Raw genomic sequence first — 19,470 nt, 5'->3', positions numbered from 1 at the left:
AGGAGAGAAGGTAGGTACATTATATTTATATATTGGTAATAATGACCTTTCTATTGCTTTATAGGAGTGGATACAACATTGTGGCATCATAGGTTCAAGCACATAAGTGAGAAGGGGATTCAAATTCTCCACTCAAGGAAGTTATTGCTAGATTTAAAGGAGGTTGATTTAACTTCTGTTAGCATTGTGTTCATGGAAAACACAAAAGAATTATATTTCTCAAAGTTGGGAAGGAAAATAAGAGTGAGAAGTTATAATTGTGCATACAAACGTATGGGGACTAGTTCAATTACCATCTCTTGGTGGCTCTTATTATTATGCTACTTTTATTAATGATGCAACTAGAAAAATCTTGGGTTTATTGCATTAGAAAAAATTATGATGTATTTGATACTTTTAAGAAATGGAAAGCTTTGGTTGAGAATAAGATTTGAAATAAGTTGAAGTGTCTTAGATCAGACAACAAAGGTGAATATTACAACAAGGAGTTTGATATTTATTGGTCATACCATAGGATTTGTAGAGAGAAGACAATTCCAGGAACACCACAAGAAAATGGTGCGTCAAAAAGGATGAAAAGGACAATCATGGAGTGTACAATGAGTATGAAATTGCATGCAGGATTGCTTTTACAATTTTGGGCAGATGTTGTAGATATTGTTGTTTACTTAATAAATAGAGGGCCTTCAAGTTCTTGGATGGTGACATTCCAGAGGAGGCATGGATAGGTCAAAAGGCAAACTACTCATTTCTAAATACTTTTGTTTGTGAAACATCTTTCCATATTGATAGAGAAAATAGAATAAAGCTTTAGGCAAAATCCAAGAAAGTGTACTTCTATTGAATATATTGGAGTTAATGATTTTGGATATTGCTTACAAGATTACGAAAATCACAATCATTAGGAGTAGAGATGTGGCATTCAATGAGAAGGTCGTGTATAAAGATCAATTGCAAAGAAAGAAACATGAAAAGGAAAACACATAATACATAGTGCTTGATGAAATCTCACACACAAAAAATTTTCTAAAGGTGCTAGAAAATCAAAATGTTCAACAACAACAACAATAGGTACCTCATACTCTTACAAGTGTTGTTAGAAGATCAACCATGTTAAATAGACCCCCTTGAATGATACTATCTTTCATTGTATTATGTTTATTGATTGATTCTAGTGAACCAGAAGGATATGAAGAAGCAATGTAGGTAGAAATCATAAAGAAATGGGAGCAAGGCATGGAAGAAGATGGAGTCTTTGGTATATAACTAGACTTGGGACTTGGTCCCATTGCCTATAGGTAAAAGAACATTGTAGAATAAAATGAGTATATGGGTTGAAGGAAGAAGATGGAGGAAAAGAGAGGTATAAGACTTAACATTGTAAAGTGGTTTGCATAGAAGAAAGGTATAGATTTTCATTAGATATTTTCTCTAGTTGTCAAAATGACTTCAATTAGAACTATTTTTAATTTTAGTGGTAGTAGAGATTTTCATATTGAGCTATTAGATGTAAATACAACTTTTCTCCATGGGGATTTGGAGAAAGAGATTTATGCAACAACCAGAAGGATATGCAGGTCAAAGGGAAGAAAAACTTAGTATGTAGACTAGAGAAGATCTTGTATGGTTTAAAGAAAGCTCCAAGGCAGTGGTATTTGAAGTTTGAAAAGTTGATGATAGATCAAGGTTATAGTAGATGTCAGTCTCACCACTATCTTTATTTTAAGAGACTAGATAATGGAAATTGTATTATCTCGTTATTTTATATAGACGACATGCTTGTTGTAGGGTCTAACATGTAGGATATACATTTCCCCAAAAGAAAATAAGCCAATTCATTTGCTATGAAGGATTTGGGTGCCGCAAGACAAATCCTTTGTATGAGAATAACAAGAGATAGGAAAAATCATAAATTAACATTATCTCAGAGTGACTACATAGAAAAGGTGTTGGAAATATTTAAATTGAAAGATGCGAAACTTGTTATTACACTTTTGGCTCGCCATTTCAAATTGACTAAGGAGATGTGTCCTAAGACACAAGAGGAGATAGACTACATATCCAAGGTTCCATATTCATTAGCAATTGGTAGTTCAATGTATGCGATGGTGTGCACAAGGCTAGATGTTGCACATGTCGTGGAAGTTGTGAACACGTATATGAACAATCTAGGTAAGGGGAATTGGAAGGCAGTAAAGTCGATTCTTAGGTATTTGAGAGTTACTACTACTTAGGAATTATGTTTTGCAAGTTCAAACATTGTTCTATAGGGATATGTTGACTAAGATATGGAAAGTGATATAGATAGCATGAGGAGCACCATAGGCTATGTTTTTGAAATAGGTGAAACAAAAATAAGTTGGATTTCAAAATTGCAAAGGGTTGTTGCACTTTCAACAACAAAAGCAAAGCTTGTTGCTACTACAGAGACTAGTAAAGAGATGATTTTCTTATAGAGGTTAGTGGAGGAATTGTGAAAGAAGTAGGAGAATAGTAGGCTGTACAGTGATAATGAGAGTGCCATTCATATTACAAAGAAATCATCATTCCATTCTAAAATGTATAAGCATATACAACTCAGGTACCATTTCATACAATCAATTTGGAAGATGGATAATAGAAGTTGGAAAAAATACATGCTAGCCAAAACTCTACAAACACATTAATGAAGGAAATAAGCAAGGAGAAACTAAGTTTCTACTTAATTTCAGTTGGTCTTCAAGCATGATGATGAAGATGAGAAACTAGCTAGGTCCAAAGTTGAAGCATAATCCATAAGGTGTAGTAGTCAAGGAGTTGTTATAATTAGTCTCCAAGTGGGAGATTGTCAGTTGAAGAGATTGATTATCTTCATGATTCAAAGGTCTTATTTCTAGCTGTGTTTGGACCCTAATTCCTGACAGGTGGTGTAGGGGGGTTTTCCTTTGAAGATAATTTTTTGGAAAATTGCCTTGTAAAATATTGTAATTTTATAGTTAATTTGGATTAATCATCATTTGATCATGGATTTGATGGTAGCTGTTATGTTAGGGGTTCTTTCCCTATAAGGCGACCCTTTTTTATGAGGGAATTATATTTTGAATGTGTATTATTGAGAGAGCATTGTAAATGAGAGAGAGGAGAGAAGAGGAGGTTGCACTGGATGTGCTGCAAGTCATATCCCTTCATTTTGTTAGATGGAATAAAATGAGAGATCGCTATTTCACCATGGATGTAATTCAAATTGGGTGAACCACATATATTGGTGTCTCTTTTGTATTGTTTCATTCTATTTTTTATTTTCGCATTCATTTTGATTTTATTCCTAACAAATAGCTCGTAGATACAAATTGCCTTTAAATGAACTTTGAATTTACAATTCTCTAGCCAATGAAATAAGTTATAAAGGCTTTCGAAGGCACTTTATTTTTTCTTTTGCCTCATGATATAGGAAAAGAGAGAATGAAAAGAAAAGAGAGTGTGGAAAGTGGTGAAGGGTTGGGATAACTAAGAAAGAAGAAGAATGGTCTTTCTTATTATTCATTTCAGGAACAAGAATATTAGATGATGTAGAAAGGAAAGTTTATGTATCTCTAACTTGGGCAAATTTTGTTTATGTTAATATCAAATTTAACTTTTTATTTATCCCCAAAAACATTGGGTTAATATTTATTACTTTTATGTTACTTGTAGTCATGAAGTGAGGGTTGTTTTAGTTAGTCGACCCACAAACACCATGGAATATAGGCTTTCTCAAGGACTAATTTACTATGCGGGTCCATTGTCTTTACAAAGTTAATCATATATAGTAGTGGGGATAAACAAATGATGCATAAAGATTTAAGATGAGAGAGTAAATATTGCCAAACTTGCAAAAAAGATTTGTAAAATTAGTGTATGGATAATGTTGATAAACACCATATGAGGGGGCAATAGTGCACAATAACATTGACGACTTAAGTGGCAAGACTCTACATGTAACATTCATTATGATATGTAATGTTCAAATGATGATGCTATCTAACAAAATATAATGCATAGCCAAGCACTAAATATAACACAACACACAAACACACACACACATAAGAAAGTCCATAGTTTTATTATCAAAACAAAGAAATTACATTACTTAGATGTAGTGAACCATTGCATGATTTCATTAAAAAACATTGCTAGCTTTGACAATATCTAGAGACATATTTCCAACATCATCTAACATCAACAAAATCACTTATGATTCCCTACATATATTTCTTATATATGAGGTTTTTCCACATACATAATCCCCTATCAAAGTATAACTCTTCATTCCAAAATCAGTACAAGGAAAACTTAGGACAACTAAACTTAAAAATAATAGAAAACTGTATATCAAGATTCTAATATAGTACAATAATTTGGAAAAAATTATGAACATAACTAGAAACTAGCCCATTATGTTCTTCACAGATTTGCCAACAACTTGTATCGAATAAAAGACCGTCTTTTGATAAAGCAACTCCTTGTGAATTATTTTTTATGTAAATGCTTTGAAATAAGACATAGTTGAATATTGTCTTGATGTTATTGTTATTCTAAAAATCAGGGAAAATAATGATTCACATGGGAAAGAACTCTCCATCTAGCTTATAACCACTTATGAGTCCCCAAAGATTTATGGCCTTTGTGCCTCTTTCTTAGAAGCCAATACAAGTGCTAGCTTTAAAGGCATTTACTATGTTAGAGCATTGGATCCCCTCCCCATACCTAGCTTAAATTTTAAAAGACGTGAGTTTGATAAGTTTACTATAACTCTTGCATCGCAAATTTGAGGATCCCCTAGAGGTGCGCCATTAAAGTAGATCTATGATCCAAATCTATATATAGCCTTCTCTTATACAACCCTCTGAGGCTTATTTACTTTGATTTGAGGAAATTTATTAAGAATATTGCAGCTCTGCATAACTCCTTGGAAAGAAATTATGAGACTATCTTCAAAATGACTCAAGTTTCTTAATAGTCCAAATGCCCCATGCTAGAATAATAGGAAGGGATTTATAACTTTTTGTAGTTGGATTCTTGTTCCAACTCCCAAGACATGCTTCCACTATTTCGCACTCCAACCATTGTAAAGCCTAATAAGGGTTCTAATTCCTTCCAAACATGTGTAGCATAAGGACAAAAGATAAGCACATTGAAAATTATTTCTTCATTTGATTTACACAAAAAAAACATTTGTAAAGTCAATACTTGTTTCTTTTTTGTATATTGTCCCATAGAAAGAAAGAAAGAAAGAAATTATTTTAACGTCCACGAGGCTAAAGATAGCCTATGGGACAGATTGCTTTTTCATCTGCTTGATGTATTCGGCCCTTTTTTTGTGAAGCTTCACAATAAATGCTCCCGTCTTCTCGACAAACCCCTTGTTAAATAGATTATCCCAAGAGCTAGCTGCCAGCGTATCTGCATAACTTTCCCTGTTGTCTTTGAAGGCCTCACATTCTAAAATTAAATGTTTTTCTGTTTCCACTTTTCCGGAAGAACAAAAAATGCATACCCTTTCCTCCCACACTTCCTTTGGCCTTTTCCAGCGCCCTGTTTCACAACGGAGTTGATGAGAATTAGTCCTTAACTGAGCAATAAGAATTTCGGAACAGCTGTGCACCACCATGTTTGCTCTCATCATCCGAAAATCCGACGTTCTTTCTTTCTTTCTTTCTTTCTCATTACATCTAAAACTTAAAATATAAGCTTTGCCCACATCACATCTTCACCTCTAAAACCTAATTAAGTTACTGTTTACCATTCCTATTCCTAAATTGATTGAGATTTCAAGGTCCACAATCTAATGTGGAGTATACAACGCCACACCCGACACAACTTTATGCTTCATTGATTCATGGTTTAACAACTTTTGAGCACAGTTGCCCACTGAGCATGCGTGGGCAATTGCCCTTATACACGATAAATGATAAACAAGGAGAGAAAATAAGTAAAACTCCATCTCGCAAAGAACACAATACTAAAACAATATTTACCCACATGCCACGGCCTTTGTTCCATTGCAAGACCCTGCTGGTAACTTTTTTAGGAAGCAAATTAATGAATGGGCCCAATTTGAATTCCAGCTCCGAGAGCCTCACATTGATGTTTTAGCCTTTCTGCTTTAAAATACTCATTTCACAAGATGCCTCTTTAGGACTCGCGCAATTGCTGGCATCAAGCAAACTCTGCTCCTCACATCTTCGCACTGAAATTTCTTGGCCGGAACATCGTATCGCTATGGCACAAAGCGAGGCAAAGCTAGCGGAAGCCGAGAAGATGATGAAGAAGGCGGATAAGCTGTAAGTTACCATCTAACCCATCTTTAGATCCACTCGAATTTGGGTCACTTCACACAATGCTATCTTGTTCATATAATTCCAATAACTGGGCACTTAATGAGTCACAGGAGGTTCACTTTAAACGTATGGGCCTGTAGGAACTGCTCCAAACAAGTTAAACTTTATTAATTATATCAGAGCGGGGTTAAATTTAGGTGGTTTGTTATGTGAGCTGTAATTATGAATATGCTGCGAATTTAACCTTGATCATGATTCGGGACAAGGGTTGAGTCATGACGTTTTTCTATTTTCTCCTAATTGTTCTTTTAGACTACATTGACACATCCGATCTTATTACAGGATTACGGGCAACACTTGCTCTAGGATCTTGGACTTCTGTTGTTAGATTTCCATAATTTGATGAAATCATTCGTTGCGACCAGTGTCCAAAAACATCTGTTGTGTGCGCTCTTCTTTGTGTGCTTGTGTTTTTTACAGTGTAAGGTTGTTGTTGGCTACCTTGATGCAAATAGTATATTAAGTTGGGTATTGCAAATTTGTGTGAATGTAAAGTACTATTGAACTGGTGTCCTATGTCTGTTACATGAGAATTGAACTGGGAGTCGTCAAACTGCAGAGCGAACCAAATTTTGGATCACTTGGTTGAATCAGGATTGTTATGCAGCTATTTAAATCTGGAATATTTCATGTCAAATGGATTTGAATTTCATCTCTTTTTGGAGTTTTATTGAATTTTCCGATTTACAGTAATTTCTTCTAGATCTATTGGATTGGGTATTGCAAAAACTTCTATTCATTAAAACATTATTGGAAAGCGATTCTTGGTGTTAGCACATTATGGGCTGGCCTCCCTATGAGCCATACTTCAGCTTGTGCTGTGCTTACACTGCAAACATTGCCCAGATCATTATCAGGAAAAATAATATGTTGTAACAATAATTTCAATGCCTATATGAAACTATTCTTCACAACAAATGGTTTGAATTTTGTTGAATTCTGACTATGATTGGACTGGGACAATCATTACTTGTAACTTTATTGGTAATTGTTTGAAAATTAATAATCAAAAAGTACCATGAGAAAAGTTAACCTTTATAGAGGATCAATTTGTTGGATTTTTCAGAGCACACACACTTGAAGACCAGAGATATTTTACCACTCTGCCTAATGACCATCTTATTTTCTTTTACATCAAGCACTTCCCTAAATTTCTGAAATTTCTTCCTGCTCAATGCTTTTGGGAGGAGGTTTCCAAGCTGCTTTTCAGTTCTCCAGCACACAACTTCAACCTCTTTGTTTTGCATTTGCTTTCTAATTGCCTGAATACGTATCTTGATTTCCATAATACGTGCATGAAACACCAGTTTTTTTGTAAGATGAATCACAGTCTAGTTAACATAGTAAAGGAAACTTGAGAAATATTTGTTTGACTAAGTGCCTAACACTAACCACCTATCAAGAGGTAAGCACTTCCGTATAAGATAATTTCATTAATGCTCAACTAATGACCAAAAGTCAACTGGACTAGAGACTACAAGCGGTTGTCAATCATCTATCTGAGTGTCTGGGATATTCATAGATGCTAAAAAGATAAGGAAAGATACATCTTACAATAAAATAGAGATTAGCAGGATCTAGGCACACCAAAGGAGGAAACCCTAAGAGGCATGGGGTCCTAGCTCACCATTGACATCTTAATTGGAAATAAAAGTAGAAGTAAAGGAGGGAGGAGAAAGAGGTATCCATATCTTTGTTGATTATTGGAAAGGGACTGAGGCAAAATCTGATGATGTCTTTTGTAGAGTACCCAAGGCTGAGTGGGTCTTATTGTGCAATCCTAGGTGGAGTTCTAGACCAAAATGAACTCTCTCCTAATATCCAAGTTTGAGGGGAAAAACGTCTTGATTTAAATTTGCTTGCTTGAGCAACCCTGACGTCTGAAAATCTCTATGGTGGGTCTGGTTCTGAGATCTCTTAAAGGTTCTATGGTTTTGTAAAGTACCCAAGGCTGAGTGGGTCTCACTGTGCAATCCTAGGAGTTCTAGACCAAAATGAACTGTCTCTCCTAACATCCAAGTTTGAGGGGAAAAACCTCTTGATATAAATTTGCTTGCTTGAGCAACCATGACGTGTGAAAATCTCTATGGTGGGTTTGATTTTGAGATCTCTTAGAGGTGGGGTGCTTGTTCGTCTAACAAGAGGAAGTTCATTGTCTCATTGACTTGCCACTAATAGGACCAAGAGTTGAAGAGTTCTATTGGGTCTTATTGTCTCTGGTAGTTGAGGTAGGATGGAAGAAGGAAGTTATGATAATGATGAAACTGATTTTGAAGAGGTCGTGCAAAGTGTCCCACCCATGGATCATCACCTCATGAATGTAGAAGGATAGTCATCTCTAGTCAGGGTAGTGAAAGAAAATTACAAGGGAACCTTGCAAATCTTGGAAGAAACATTGGAGCCTCCCTTGAATCTCGTGGTATATGGTGCATTTGAAGATAAAGTGCTCCTTGAACTCAATCTCCCACAGATGGTAACGATAGAAAATCCTCTCAGTTTATAGGATGTGGTGGTCCATTTTGATTTGTGGATGATGAGAGCAAACATGTAATTGGTTGAGGGGTTTTTTGAAGCGATGTACCTAGTGGTGTTGAATATGGTTAGAAACTTAGAACTAGTGTTGAAAATATCGGTATTGGCAAAATATTGGCGAGGGTCCTGAAAACATCTTATCGGCAATATTGGCAAAAATATCAAAAAATATCGGAAAACATAAAAAATCAAATTTATCTATTTATTTATAATTTTATTTATTTATTTTTATTTTTATTTATTTATTATTTTATTAATTAATTAATTAATTTTATTTATTTATTTTATTATTATTCAGTGTTACTTGGGAGCGGGAGCGGGAGCGGGAGCGACCATTTTCAGAAGCTCCCGGTTTGGGAGCGAATCCCGGAGCGATTTTTTAAAAATATATATATTTTTTATATTTTTTAATTTTTGATACATATATGTCAACAAAAACATGTAGAATGATGAAATAGACATAAAAAACATAAAAAAACATAAATTGATCATTGAACCATATCACATCAATCATCTAGAAATTATAATCGTCATCAACCTTAGTAAAATAATAAATTAAAATAACATTCAATTCAATAACATTTATCATCATTGATCACCAAAGTAACAAGTTGTACTTGTAAGCCAAGTTTAACCATTACAAGAAGTAATATCGAAGATATTTCTAAGTCCTAACTTCTAACTGTTAACATGATATGAAATGTTAAAAATTTATAAAATGAAACATGAATAATGAGATGAAATGAAACAACTTTAGTCTTTCACAAAGCATCATATTCATAATTCACAATCATTACCAATGAGTTATAATTGCCAAGGCCCAACTTCAAACTTCAAATTTTCATTGTCACAGTGATATAATGTTTACAAAAAATATCATAATGTCATAATGATATGAAAGAGTCAAGAGTCAAGAGTCAAGGACTCAAAACTCAACACTGAACAGTTATGAAAACTAAAGTGACAAGTCTAATAGAAACTAAAAAAGACAAGTAAACTGTAAATCTACAAGTGGCCCTTGCCACGAGAGTCTCCAGGAGTATAAGTAGGTCTTGGCGGTCTTCTAGGAGTCTCCCTCCCAGACCGACGACCAGAACTAGAGCCTCCACGCGAGGGTGTCGATGGAGGTGGCGACAACAATGGAACAAGACTCGGGCCCCGAGAACTGCTACTGGATGGTGGAGGTGGAGGTGGCATGGCTGCTGCAGCTGCTTCAGCTTCATCCCGTACAAGCTCATCTTCTAGTTCTTCCATATGTACAATGCCATCCTCTAAATTGTCGTCCTCAGGGTGACTGTCCCAAATTTTATATGTGGGATCTTCATTAGCCCGATCACAGTAATGGCTCAACAACCTCAAATTGTAGTGCACATAAACCAAGCTTTCTGCTCGGTTTTCGTTGAGCCTGTTTCTTTTCACATTATGTATATAACTGTAGGTGCTCCAACACCTCTCTGCAGAAGAAGAATTTACAACCTGTGCAAGAACTTTCAATGCCAATTTTCGCAAAAGTCCGTCGCCGCCATATGTTTCCCACCATGTGAGAGAATCAAATTTATCTTTGTCGTCCATTGCATGGAAGTTACCATACAAACCACTGCCAGTGAAGTATCTGCCTATTTCAAGGCGCACAGCTGCACATTCCTCCCTGTCAGGCACCAACTTTTCTAATGCATCCAGATATCCTTTAGTTACCTCTCGATCTAAATGGGGTTTGGTCCTAACACCACCCCCTGCTGCAGGTTTGCCCAACCAAGAATCTGAGTAGTATTTTGGCGTAAGGATATACGCCAAGCAATGTAGTGGAAGGTTAAGCTTTTTCCACCGTTCACACACACAATCGTGAATCAGATTGTACAAGTCGGGATCTCTGTTATTAACAATGTCTTTTATTTCCCCCAACATGGTATCCATTTGCTCATACACCTCGCCAATCACTGGTTTGTCTGTATCTGCAAACCGAATCATGTTATAAATTGGCTTGGTGAAATCCAATACCTGTCTCACAGCTGTCCAAAACTGCCCATCAAGAGCGGCCTCCTCCACCGTTTCAAAACCTGCAATGTCAGCTACATTTGTAGCCCTTTCCTTTAACACCTGCCAATTTGGACTTGATACCATGCTAGCTAAACCCTCTCTTACCTTCAAAAGGCGCCTGAAGGTGAGGTAATAGCTACCAAATCTAGTCCTCGCAATCTTCAGCAACTCCAATCTCGAGTGACTGCGGAAAAGGCCATGGGTATTGCTATGATTTGTAATAAATTTTATCATTTTTTTTCCTCTCTTGTACAAATCCCCAATCCATTGGTATTGTTCATTTTTGTTTTTGACAATATCATGCAACAGAAGGTTCAATGTGTGAACCAAACATCCAGACCAAAATATGTTCGGGTATCTATCCTCAATAATTGCTCCCGCTGCCTTACAATTAGGAGCATTATCAGTGATGACTTGGATGACATTGTATGGGCCAATACGCTCAATTGTTTCAAGCAATGCTTCTGCAATGTTGATAGCGGTCTTGAACTTGTCTGAGTAATCATGTGCAGCTAGAAAAATGGGACCACTTCGGGACACAGCAAGAACACTTATCAATGGCTTGCCTTTTACATTTGTCCATCCATCAGATACAATGGACACCCCATTGTCAGTCCAAGAACTTGTCATTTTATTCAAAGAATGTGATATTTTTGCTTTTTCATGATCAAGGCCAACTGTTCTTGCCTTGTCATACCCAGGGCTCTTGTATCCTTTAGGGGCATCATTTATGGCAGAAACCATTTCGTGCCAATAAGGTGAGCGTAGAACATTGAATGGTATCCCATTTGCATAGAGGAACCTGTAAATTTTTGAATCCACATCATTCCTACACCCCTCATCAAGGAAATCTGATATGGTTCTACGGCGTAAAGATGATGACCCTGAGCCTCCATGTCCATATCCACTGCCTTGGGAGGATGCTGAAGGAGTTCTTTGTGAGCTTGGTTCAAAGAAACCCCTTGATCTTTTTGCTTTGTATTGGGCGTCCTCCTCTTCCTTTATGTATTTGGCTCTATCAACTGTTGACACCGCGTCGCAAGTTCTGATTCCTATTTGTTTCTCTCCATCCCATGCCCTTTTCCCGCAAAGGTGTCTTCTCAAACGGGTGTATGAGCCTGTGAAATCAGTGTTGCAATGGGGGCAATGAAATTTAGTGGTTCCACCCCCTCTCCCTGTTTCAGGCCTCTGAACATATTTCCACAATGGAGTTTGGTCTTGTTTAGTTTTTTGACCCTCATGTTCACCCTCCACATCCTCCTCACTGGGGTTTTCACCTATTTGACTTCCTCCGGCTTCTTCATCCACCTCTTCAGTTTCAGGCCCCCTCCGTTTCCTACTCTCCACCACCATAATAACCAGAAAGGGGACCAGGAAGAGGAAAATGCCAATAAAAATGCTTAGGTCCATCGTGTTTGATGTTTGTAGGGTTTGAGTCTTGAATCTGCAAATTAATTTAGTTTATTGGGATTAATTCATTTAATTTATTAATTTAATTTAAATTAATGATCTTTAAACTCAAACAGGTAAATGAAACTAACCAAATTAACTACCTAACCAGCTAAACTAACTAAATGATTAAGTTACTTACCTCTGCAAGCTTGCTCCTCGCTCCTCGGCACTTGCACCTCGCTCCTCAGCTCTGGCTCCTTGCTCCTCAGCTCTTGCTCCTTGCTCCTTTGCTCTCAAACTCAACCTCAATCTCATTAGAATGATTTTGTTTTGGCCCATTGGGCTTATAAATCCAAAAAAATTTGTTTAATTTTTTGTTTTTTTCGGGTCCGCGGATTTTTTTTCCGCCGAATCGCTCCCGGAAATTTAAAATTCGTTCCCGGAGCGCTTTTTAATGCCCGGGAGCGATCAGGGAGCGATCGCTCCCCGATCGCTCCCGGGCATTAAAAAGCGCTCCGGGAGCGCGGGAGCGATCGCTCCCTGAAGCGCTCCCTCACAGACTAGGGAGCGCAAATTTTTTTACGGGAGCGCGCTCCCGAAAATCGCTCCCGTCCGGGAGCGATTTGGGGAGCGCGCTCCCGACCCGCTCCCGCCCGGAGCGCGCTTCGGGAGCGGGTTCGTAGGGGGGGGGGCCGCTCCCCCGCATCACTGTTATTATTATTTTTTTAAATCAGATTTTTAAACATAGCCGATATTTTCAAAATATCATATTATTTTGCTGATATTTTGAAAATATCATGGTATTTCCAAAACGGAAAATATCACGATATTTACTCGGCGACATATCATTTTGCCGAAAATATCGCCGATATTATCAACACTACTTAGAACAAACAATGAGACCATCTTGAACTTGCATGAAGTGGTCATAATAAAAGGTGATATTTATTATTGGGGCCCAGTGGCTAGGGGGAGACCTCGACTCTTCGAATGTACTAATCCATAAATGCCTTAATCTCTCCCTTAGTGGGGAGGAGATGATTGGGGGCATACAAAGAGTAATCAGAAGGAAGCAGATGCACTATAGAAATGTTATTGGTTTGGATAGATGAAGTGGGCTTTGAGAATTAGCTTTGTATGCACCCAATAGGAAAATATCCTCAAAAGAGTAGTGAGTGAGATAAGGGTATCTATCTTAGCCAAAAGTAGAGTCCATCTCAATTTGCGGATGGTGAGAGCAAATACGTAATTGGTTGAGGGGCATTATGAGGTTGTGCACCCAATGGTGTTAAATGTAGTTAAGATGAACAATGAGGCCATCTTGAACTTGCATGAGGTCGTCATCATAAAAGGCCATCTTGGGGCCAAGAGGCCAGGGGAGAGACATAGGCACTCTAATTTTAATCATCCCTAATTTCCTTGTTGTTCTCTCCTTTTGTGGGGAGGAGATGGATGGCAACATCTACATAGTAACTAGAAGGAAGTAGATGCTCTATGGAAATTCCAACGGTTTGGAGAAATGAAATGGACTTTAAGAACTAGTTTTGTGTGCACCCTTAAGGGAAATATCCTTGGACGAGTAGAGAGCAAGATATGGTCATATATCTTGACTAGAAGCAACGTACGTAAAGTACATATCTTGTGACAGAAGAAGGTGAGTTTGAAAATCTTTTCTAGACATATAGGATGGGGCCCGAATTTAACTTGGACACTGGCTTGGGGGATGACTCATTGGTATTGGATCATACTTTAGAGCATGATAAATTACACCCTCTTAAGATGTGCCCAATCCATGGAGGACAAGAATGGTTCCTAAATGTCAACTTCTTAAAGCACTGTTGGGTTTGATGGTGGTGTCAAAAAGGTACATCTTTGCAGGGAGGTCTTGAAAATGCAAGTGGAAACATTGGCACTTGACCAAGGCCATGGAAGCATACCCCTTGTGGAGCCAGGGTTGACAAGCAAGCTTCATCATGAAATGTGAATTGGACTCCCCAATATTGGTAGGGCATATAGTAACTTCCACTTCGCCCTCTTGGAGGAAGAAATCAAAGTCTTATGGAGGACCAGAACAGTCCATAAATGTCAATTTCATAAAGAACTGTTGGGTTTGATGATGGTGTGCAAAAGGTACATCTTTGTAGGGGTGTCTTGAAAATGCAAGTAGAAACATTGGCACTTGACCAAGGCCAAGGAAGCATACCCCTTGTGGAGCCAGGGTTGAAAAGCGAGCTTCATCATGAAACGTGAGTTGGACTCCCCAATATTGGTAGGGTGTAGTAACTTCCACTTCGCCCTCGTGGAGGAAGAAATCAAGGTCCTCTAGAGATTTTGAGATATTGAAAATCATGATCTTAGTTTTGCTAAAGTTGGTCATCATCTATTTAAGATCACAACAACTAGTGAGAGCATCCAATTGCATTTGAAGCCCCTTGTGGGAGGAAGACAAAAGGGCCACATCATTTGCAAAAAAGAGCATGGAAATTAGGACATGATGTAGGATGCAATCATTATTTGCATGTGTGTTCTCCCTATGAAACTTCTCCAACTCATCAATGTGGAACCCAAATAATGTCAGAGAGAGGGAGTAACCTTGTTTAAATATTACCCTAACGATGCTCCATAGGGAGTCAAAGTATCCTCCTTGTGTGTGGACCTGTCCTACAAACTATCTCATAGAGGACTGAAGATGGCTACAATGAGGGACTTTGGGAGACCAATGTCCTGCAACCTTTGGAATAGGGATGCCTGCATGATTGCATCAAAATCCCTTTAAAAGTCTACAAAACAGTATAAGACTTTATAAGATTGTTGTGTGGCCTCCTTAATAATAACATTGAGCATGAAAATGTGATCCATCATTTAATAGTTGTTTCAAACCCATGCTTCCCCTGCGACTTTGAGTTTGTTCCTCGTAAATAATTTGATACCCACTTATTCAGAACTATGCAATAGAGTTTGGCAAAAGTGAGCCCAATCATGATTGTCCTGGAGTTGTTAGGGCCAAAACTATTGCTCGATTTAAAAGTTGGGTGGATGGTGCAATGAGACTGTGGTGGGGGATGCTTGAGCAAACCACTCGGTTGAAGAGATCAACAATGTGGGATGTAAGAAAATCCAAACCTTGATTGAGGAATTTGGTCTGGAAGCCCTCACTGGCAATTTTTCTACTCAAATTTAGAACCAAAGTACCTTTGTCAATGTCTCTTGAGGAAAACAAGTAACAATATGTGTGGGGGTGAAGGGACAAGGGTAGTGGGTGCTATGTTGTAGAGGAAAGTAACATGTAAGACCCACGAGAGGTTGTCAATGTTGGATGGAAGGGGGTTCTTCTGGACGAGTGGTGTATGCCAAAAATATTGGGGACAAGTGCAAAGGGCTAAGAGGAACTTGCCTCTCTTTGATGTTGATTTGTGTGGCTTGGGAGGTACTCCCACACCTTAGGTAGACTTTAGGTGTACCCAAGTAGTGGGTTTTGCACCCAAAGTTGTGGTTGCGAAACCAAGTGGACAAACATTTGTCTAATCATTAAAATCTAGAGGGGCACCCTTGAAGGGCTAAGGGGCACCTAAGGGTTTGATGATGTGGCGAGATCAAATGAAAGAAATTAATTTCCTAATGTTAGCTGGGGTTTCATGAAGAAAACTCAAGTCGGCTAGGGTTTATGTTATGATCCTTGAAGGCTAGCTGTTTCCCACATAGAAGACTATAAGAAGGGAAGATATGAGGCTCATTTGATCATCCATCCAAGTGAGACATGATCTCAAGATGGCGAGTGAAGGAGCCTCATGAAGCCACAACAAGAGAGGAAGGTCTTTGTTTGAGTTTGCTAGCGCTTAAGGAGGTCTCTTTTGGTCCTAAAGTAGTCGAGTTCTCCTAGGGTTTCGTTGGACTGTGGAAGGAATATGCATACTTGTTTTGGGCATGAATAGGGTGGCTGAAAGGCTTGGTTTACCTTGCAAAGAGAGGGCTGCAGTTGTTAGATTATTTGACTAGGGTCAAATGCCACTTTGGACAACTCATTTGATGGAGGTAATCATTGCATTGAATTCCTCTTTTTGAGAGGACCAAAATTGACCTAAATATTATTTGACTAGGGTCAAATTCCACTTTGGACAACTCATTTGATGGAGATAATCATTGCATTGAATTCCTCTTTTCGAGAGGACCAAAATTGACCTAAATTTCACTCAAATCGGATAAGGAGAAATGGATTTTTGAGGTCAAGCCCACAAATTCAAAATTGTCAAGGTTGGCCTTGGGTCAAATGACACATCTCATGGACAAAATGGCACCCCTCAAGTTGCATATAAATATAAGTGCCCTCATGCCTCATTTGGACATCACACAACACACATTCCTCTCTCTCTTCATTTGGTTGGTTCGTACAGATCTGGAGCAACTTGTTCTTCTTCACATGTGCGAGGGTTTGGAGGCATCTTTGACTTCTCTCTTTGGTATCTTTGACTTTTGATGATTGGGCATTTGGTTTGGCTTGGTTTTCTTGGGTTTTGGATCTGATTAAGGAGGCCAAATTCAGTAAAGAAGGAAGGATGAAATTCTGAAGCAGCTAGACCACCTTTGACCTACGTTGACTTTTCTGCAATTGAAGTTTGACCAATGTTGACCAAGGGTCAAAAGGAGCCTTTTGACTTCGATTTTCTTGGAGAAGGTCTCCCATCAGGCCGCATTTTTGGGCACTAAGACTGAGGCATTTTGAGGAGTTTGATTGTTGTTGACCACAGGTTTGACCGCAAAACAGAGTTGTACATTTTCTCTCTCCTCTGACCAAGTTTGACCAAAGTTTTTGGAGCTGTTTTGATTGATCCTTGACCAGCAAAAGAGGTTGCATTGACTGGGCTTTGACCAAAAAATGTTGGAGCAAGGGAAAGAGGTTATGCCTCTATTAGCCCATGGCCTTGTTAAAATATAATGCTGTCCTCAAGCTAAGCTCGGCCCTGTAAGAAAATGGGTGTCCCAAATGCTCTTGGCCTCACAAGAAAGCATTCAATTTAATGCTAAAGGTCCTGCAAAAAGTGTGTTAGTAGTCTCAAGTGCTTCTTCCTGCAATCCTGCCACAAAACTGAGTTAGCAAAGGCTGCACAACAAATCCAATATTAGTGAACAACAAGCAAAGGAATGAAGGAAATATTACAACTAGCATACAAGGGACTAAGCTAAAGAGTATGAGTAAGAATCTCCTCTTTGCTTAGCCATCATCAAGCTCTTGATAGCAATTTTAAACAATGAAAGCACAAGATATTTGAAAGTAAATAATTTGAAGAGATTAAAATTGTCTACAAACTAGTGTTAGGGTCCTTGCAAGAAAAACTCGAATGATGAGACTATGAGATTCAAAACAAGTGAGAGTTCCTCCAAGAGCCACGCTCAAGAGTGGGATGGTATCTCCTAAGACTTCCCATCACGTTTGATCTTGATCCAATAATGATGACCCTTCTACAAACTTCAACAAAGATTACCATATAGATCTAGCAATAAACAATGATAATTGAGTTCTAGAGATTTATTTGAAATGAACTAGAGCATTCTATATTTAGAGCAAATTACCAAATCACATGTCAATGCAAGGTAACTCTACATTAACATATCTCTAAAAGCATATGGAAGCAAATAATATGATAACACAAGTACGAAGAAATGAGAACATGATCAAATACTCATACCATACTGAAGGAGGAAGAACATCCCATAAGTGAAACCCCAAAGTCTTTATTGCATTGATGAATGAAAGTATACAAAGGAGCAAAGCTTTTGCAAGCACAATAGCCCATATCAAGTGTACAAAATAAGAGCCCAAGGCTCGTTTAAATAGAGAGATGGGAGATAATCCCAATGTGGAATGGTGACAATCCCAAGTAGATCCCTCCTGCAAATCGAATCTCCCAAAGGCAAGTTGAATTTCCCCAAGAAAGCCCACGCTATCCATGAAGAGGAACTCATGGAAGATGGAAGAGGACACATGTGTAGAGGAGTGGAGTGGTAGGAGACCACTCTTCCACTCTATCTCCATGAAATCGAACCAAATCTCAAGTAACTTTTGATAAGTCCTTGAAACTTGAGTTAACTTCCTTAAATCATGGGATTTGTCACTGGAACTTGTTATCTTCTCCTTGAGAAATTCAATCTATTTGATTTTGGGTTTATGTGGTTTCCACATCACTTGATAAATTGACCTTGACTTCTTGAAACATTTCCACCTCATTTCCACATTTTCCCATAGACTTAAGAAAAGTGGGTTTTGAGGGTCCATAACTTATTTTTACCCCTCACCTGTGTCTTAGACTCTTAATAGAAAGTTGAAGAGTAGAGGTGTAATTTTGTGCACACATACCCCATAAAACTTCTCTAGACATCACTTATTACAATTTACATACAAAATTTATTAAAATTCCTGTCTTGCAAGAAAATTTAAATTTTTTAAAAATGACTGCTAGACCTAATCAAATTCTGTGAAATTTTACGAGTGATCTAGCATGGTAATATACAATGACCCTAGACACTATGACTCACCCAAGGCCTTGCCATCAAGCCGCACTCTGGCTTTGGGGTTATAATTGGGAGAAAAAACTCAATTAATTATTACACGCTGAAAAGCCCAAATAATTAACCAAGTAAAAAAAAACTCTCCAGAGTAAACTGACTTGATGATAATGTCCCAAGCTACCTAGGCTGTTACATGACTCTTTTCATCATGCTAACATCACTTTACAACATCCTCGTAGGGCTTCCAGAGTCTGAGTACAATAGAGAAGATGAAAAGAAGAAGAAAGAGCTTAAAAGCTCCGATGATCTCTGAACTCTGTAGGTACACTAATCCTCTGACATATCCTCGGGCATGGAGTCAATAGTGGTCTTCAATGGTCAATAGGTTAAAAATTGTCATGTGCACGAGATTGATTCACTGCTATATGTTTTCCGCTGTACAAAGTGCTTGTGTTGTGGCATTTGAGTGTGTTTGTGATCATAATCTTAGACTCAAACTTGATTCTTAAGTGTCGTGGAAAATTCATCACTTGAGACAAGAAAACCATGTTTCTTATATTAAAGGAGATAATGATATTTTTCTTGTGTAGAGGGGTGAAAGGAAGGGTCATGGGTAAGGAAAAACCAAAGATATTTATGCATAGCC

The 19,470-nt window shown here is 38.0% G+C and overlaps 1 protein-coding gene across 2 annotated transcripts in view; it reads left to right on the top strand.

The window, feature by feature from the left end:
* The first annotated feature begins 5,973 nt into the window (after window positions 1–5,973).
* GSNAP (gamma-soluble NSF attachment protein) overlaps window positions 5,974–19,470 on the top strand; it is a 202,656-nt gene continuing 189,159 nt past the window's right edge. The window contains exon 1 of one of the 2 annotated variants that reach the window (XM_089372939.1): window positions 5,974–6,302. In XM_089372939.1, coding sequence (XP_089229065.1) covers window positions 6,241–6,302 — 62 coding nt within the window. In that variant the 5' untranslated portion in view covers window positions 5,974–6,240. The remainder of the gene's footprint in view (window positions 6,303–19,470) is intronic. The other variant, XM_089372938.1, reaches the window with a different exon arrangement.

The sequence above is a fragment of the Pinus tabuliformis genome, chromosome 8, assembly GCF_031772625.1.
Source record: "Pinus tabuliformis cultivar Carrire ecotype Pingquan chromosome 8, CPIR1, whole genome shotgun sequence".
Lineage (NCBI taxonomy): Eukaryota > Viridiplantae > Streptophyta > Pinopsida > Pinales > Pinaceae > Pinus > Pinus tabuliformis.
The sequence above is the reverse complement of the archived record's forward strand: the minus strand, read 5'-3'. Positions and strand labels throughout refer to the sequence as shown.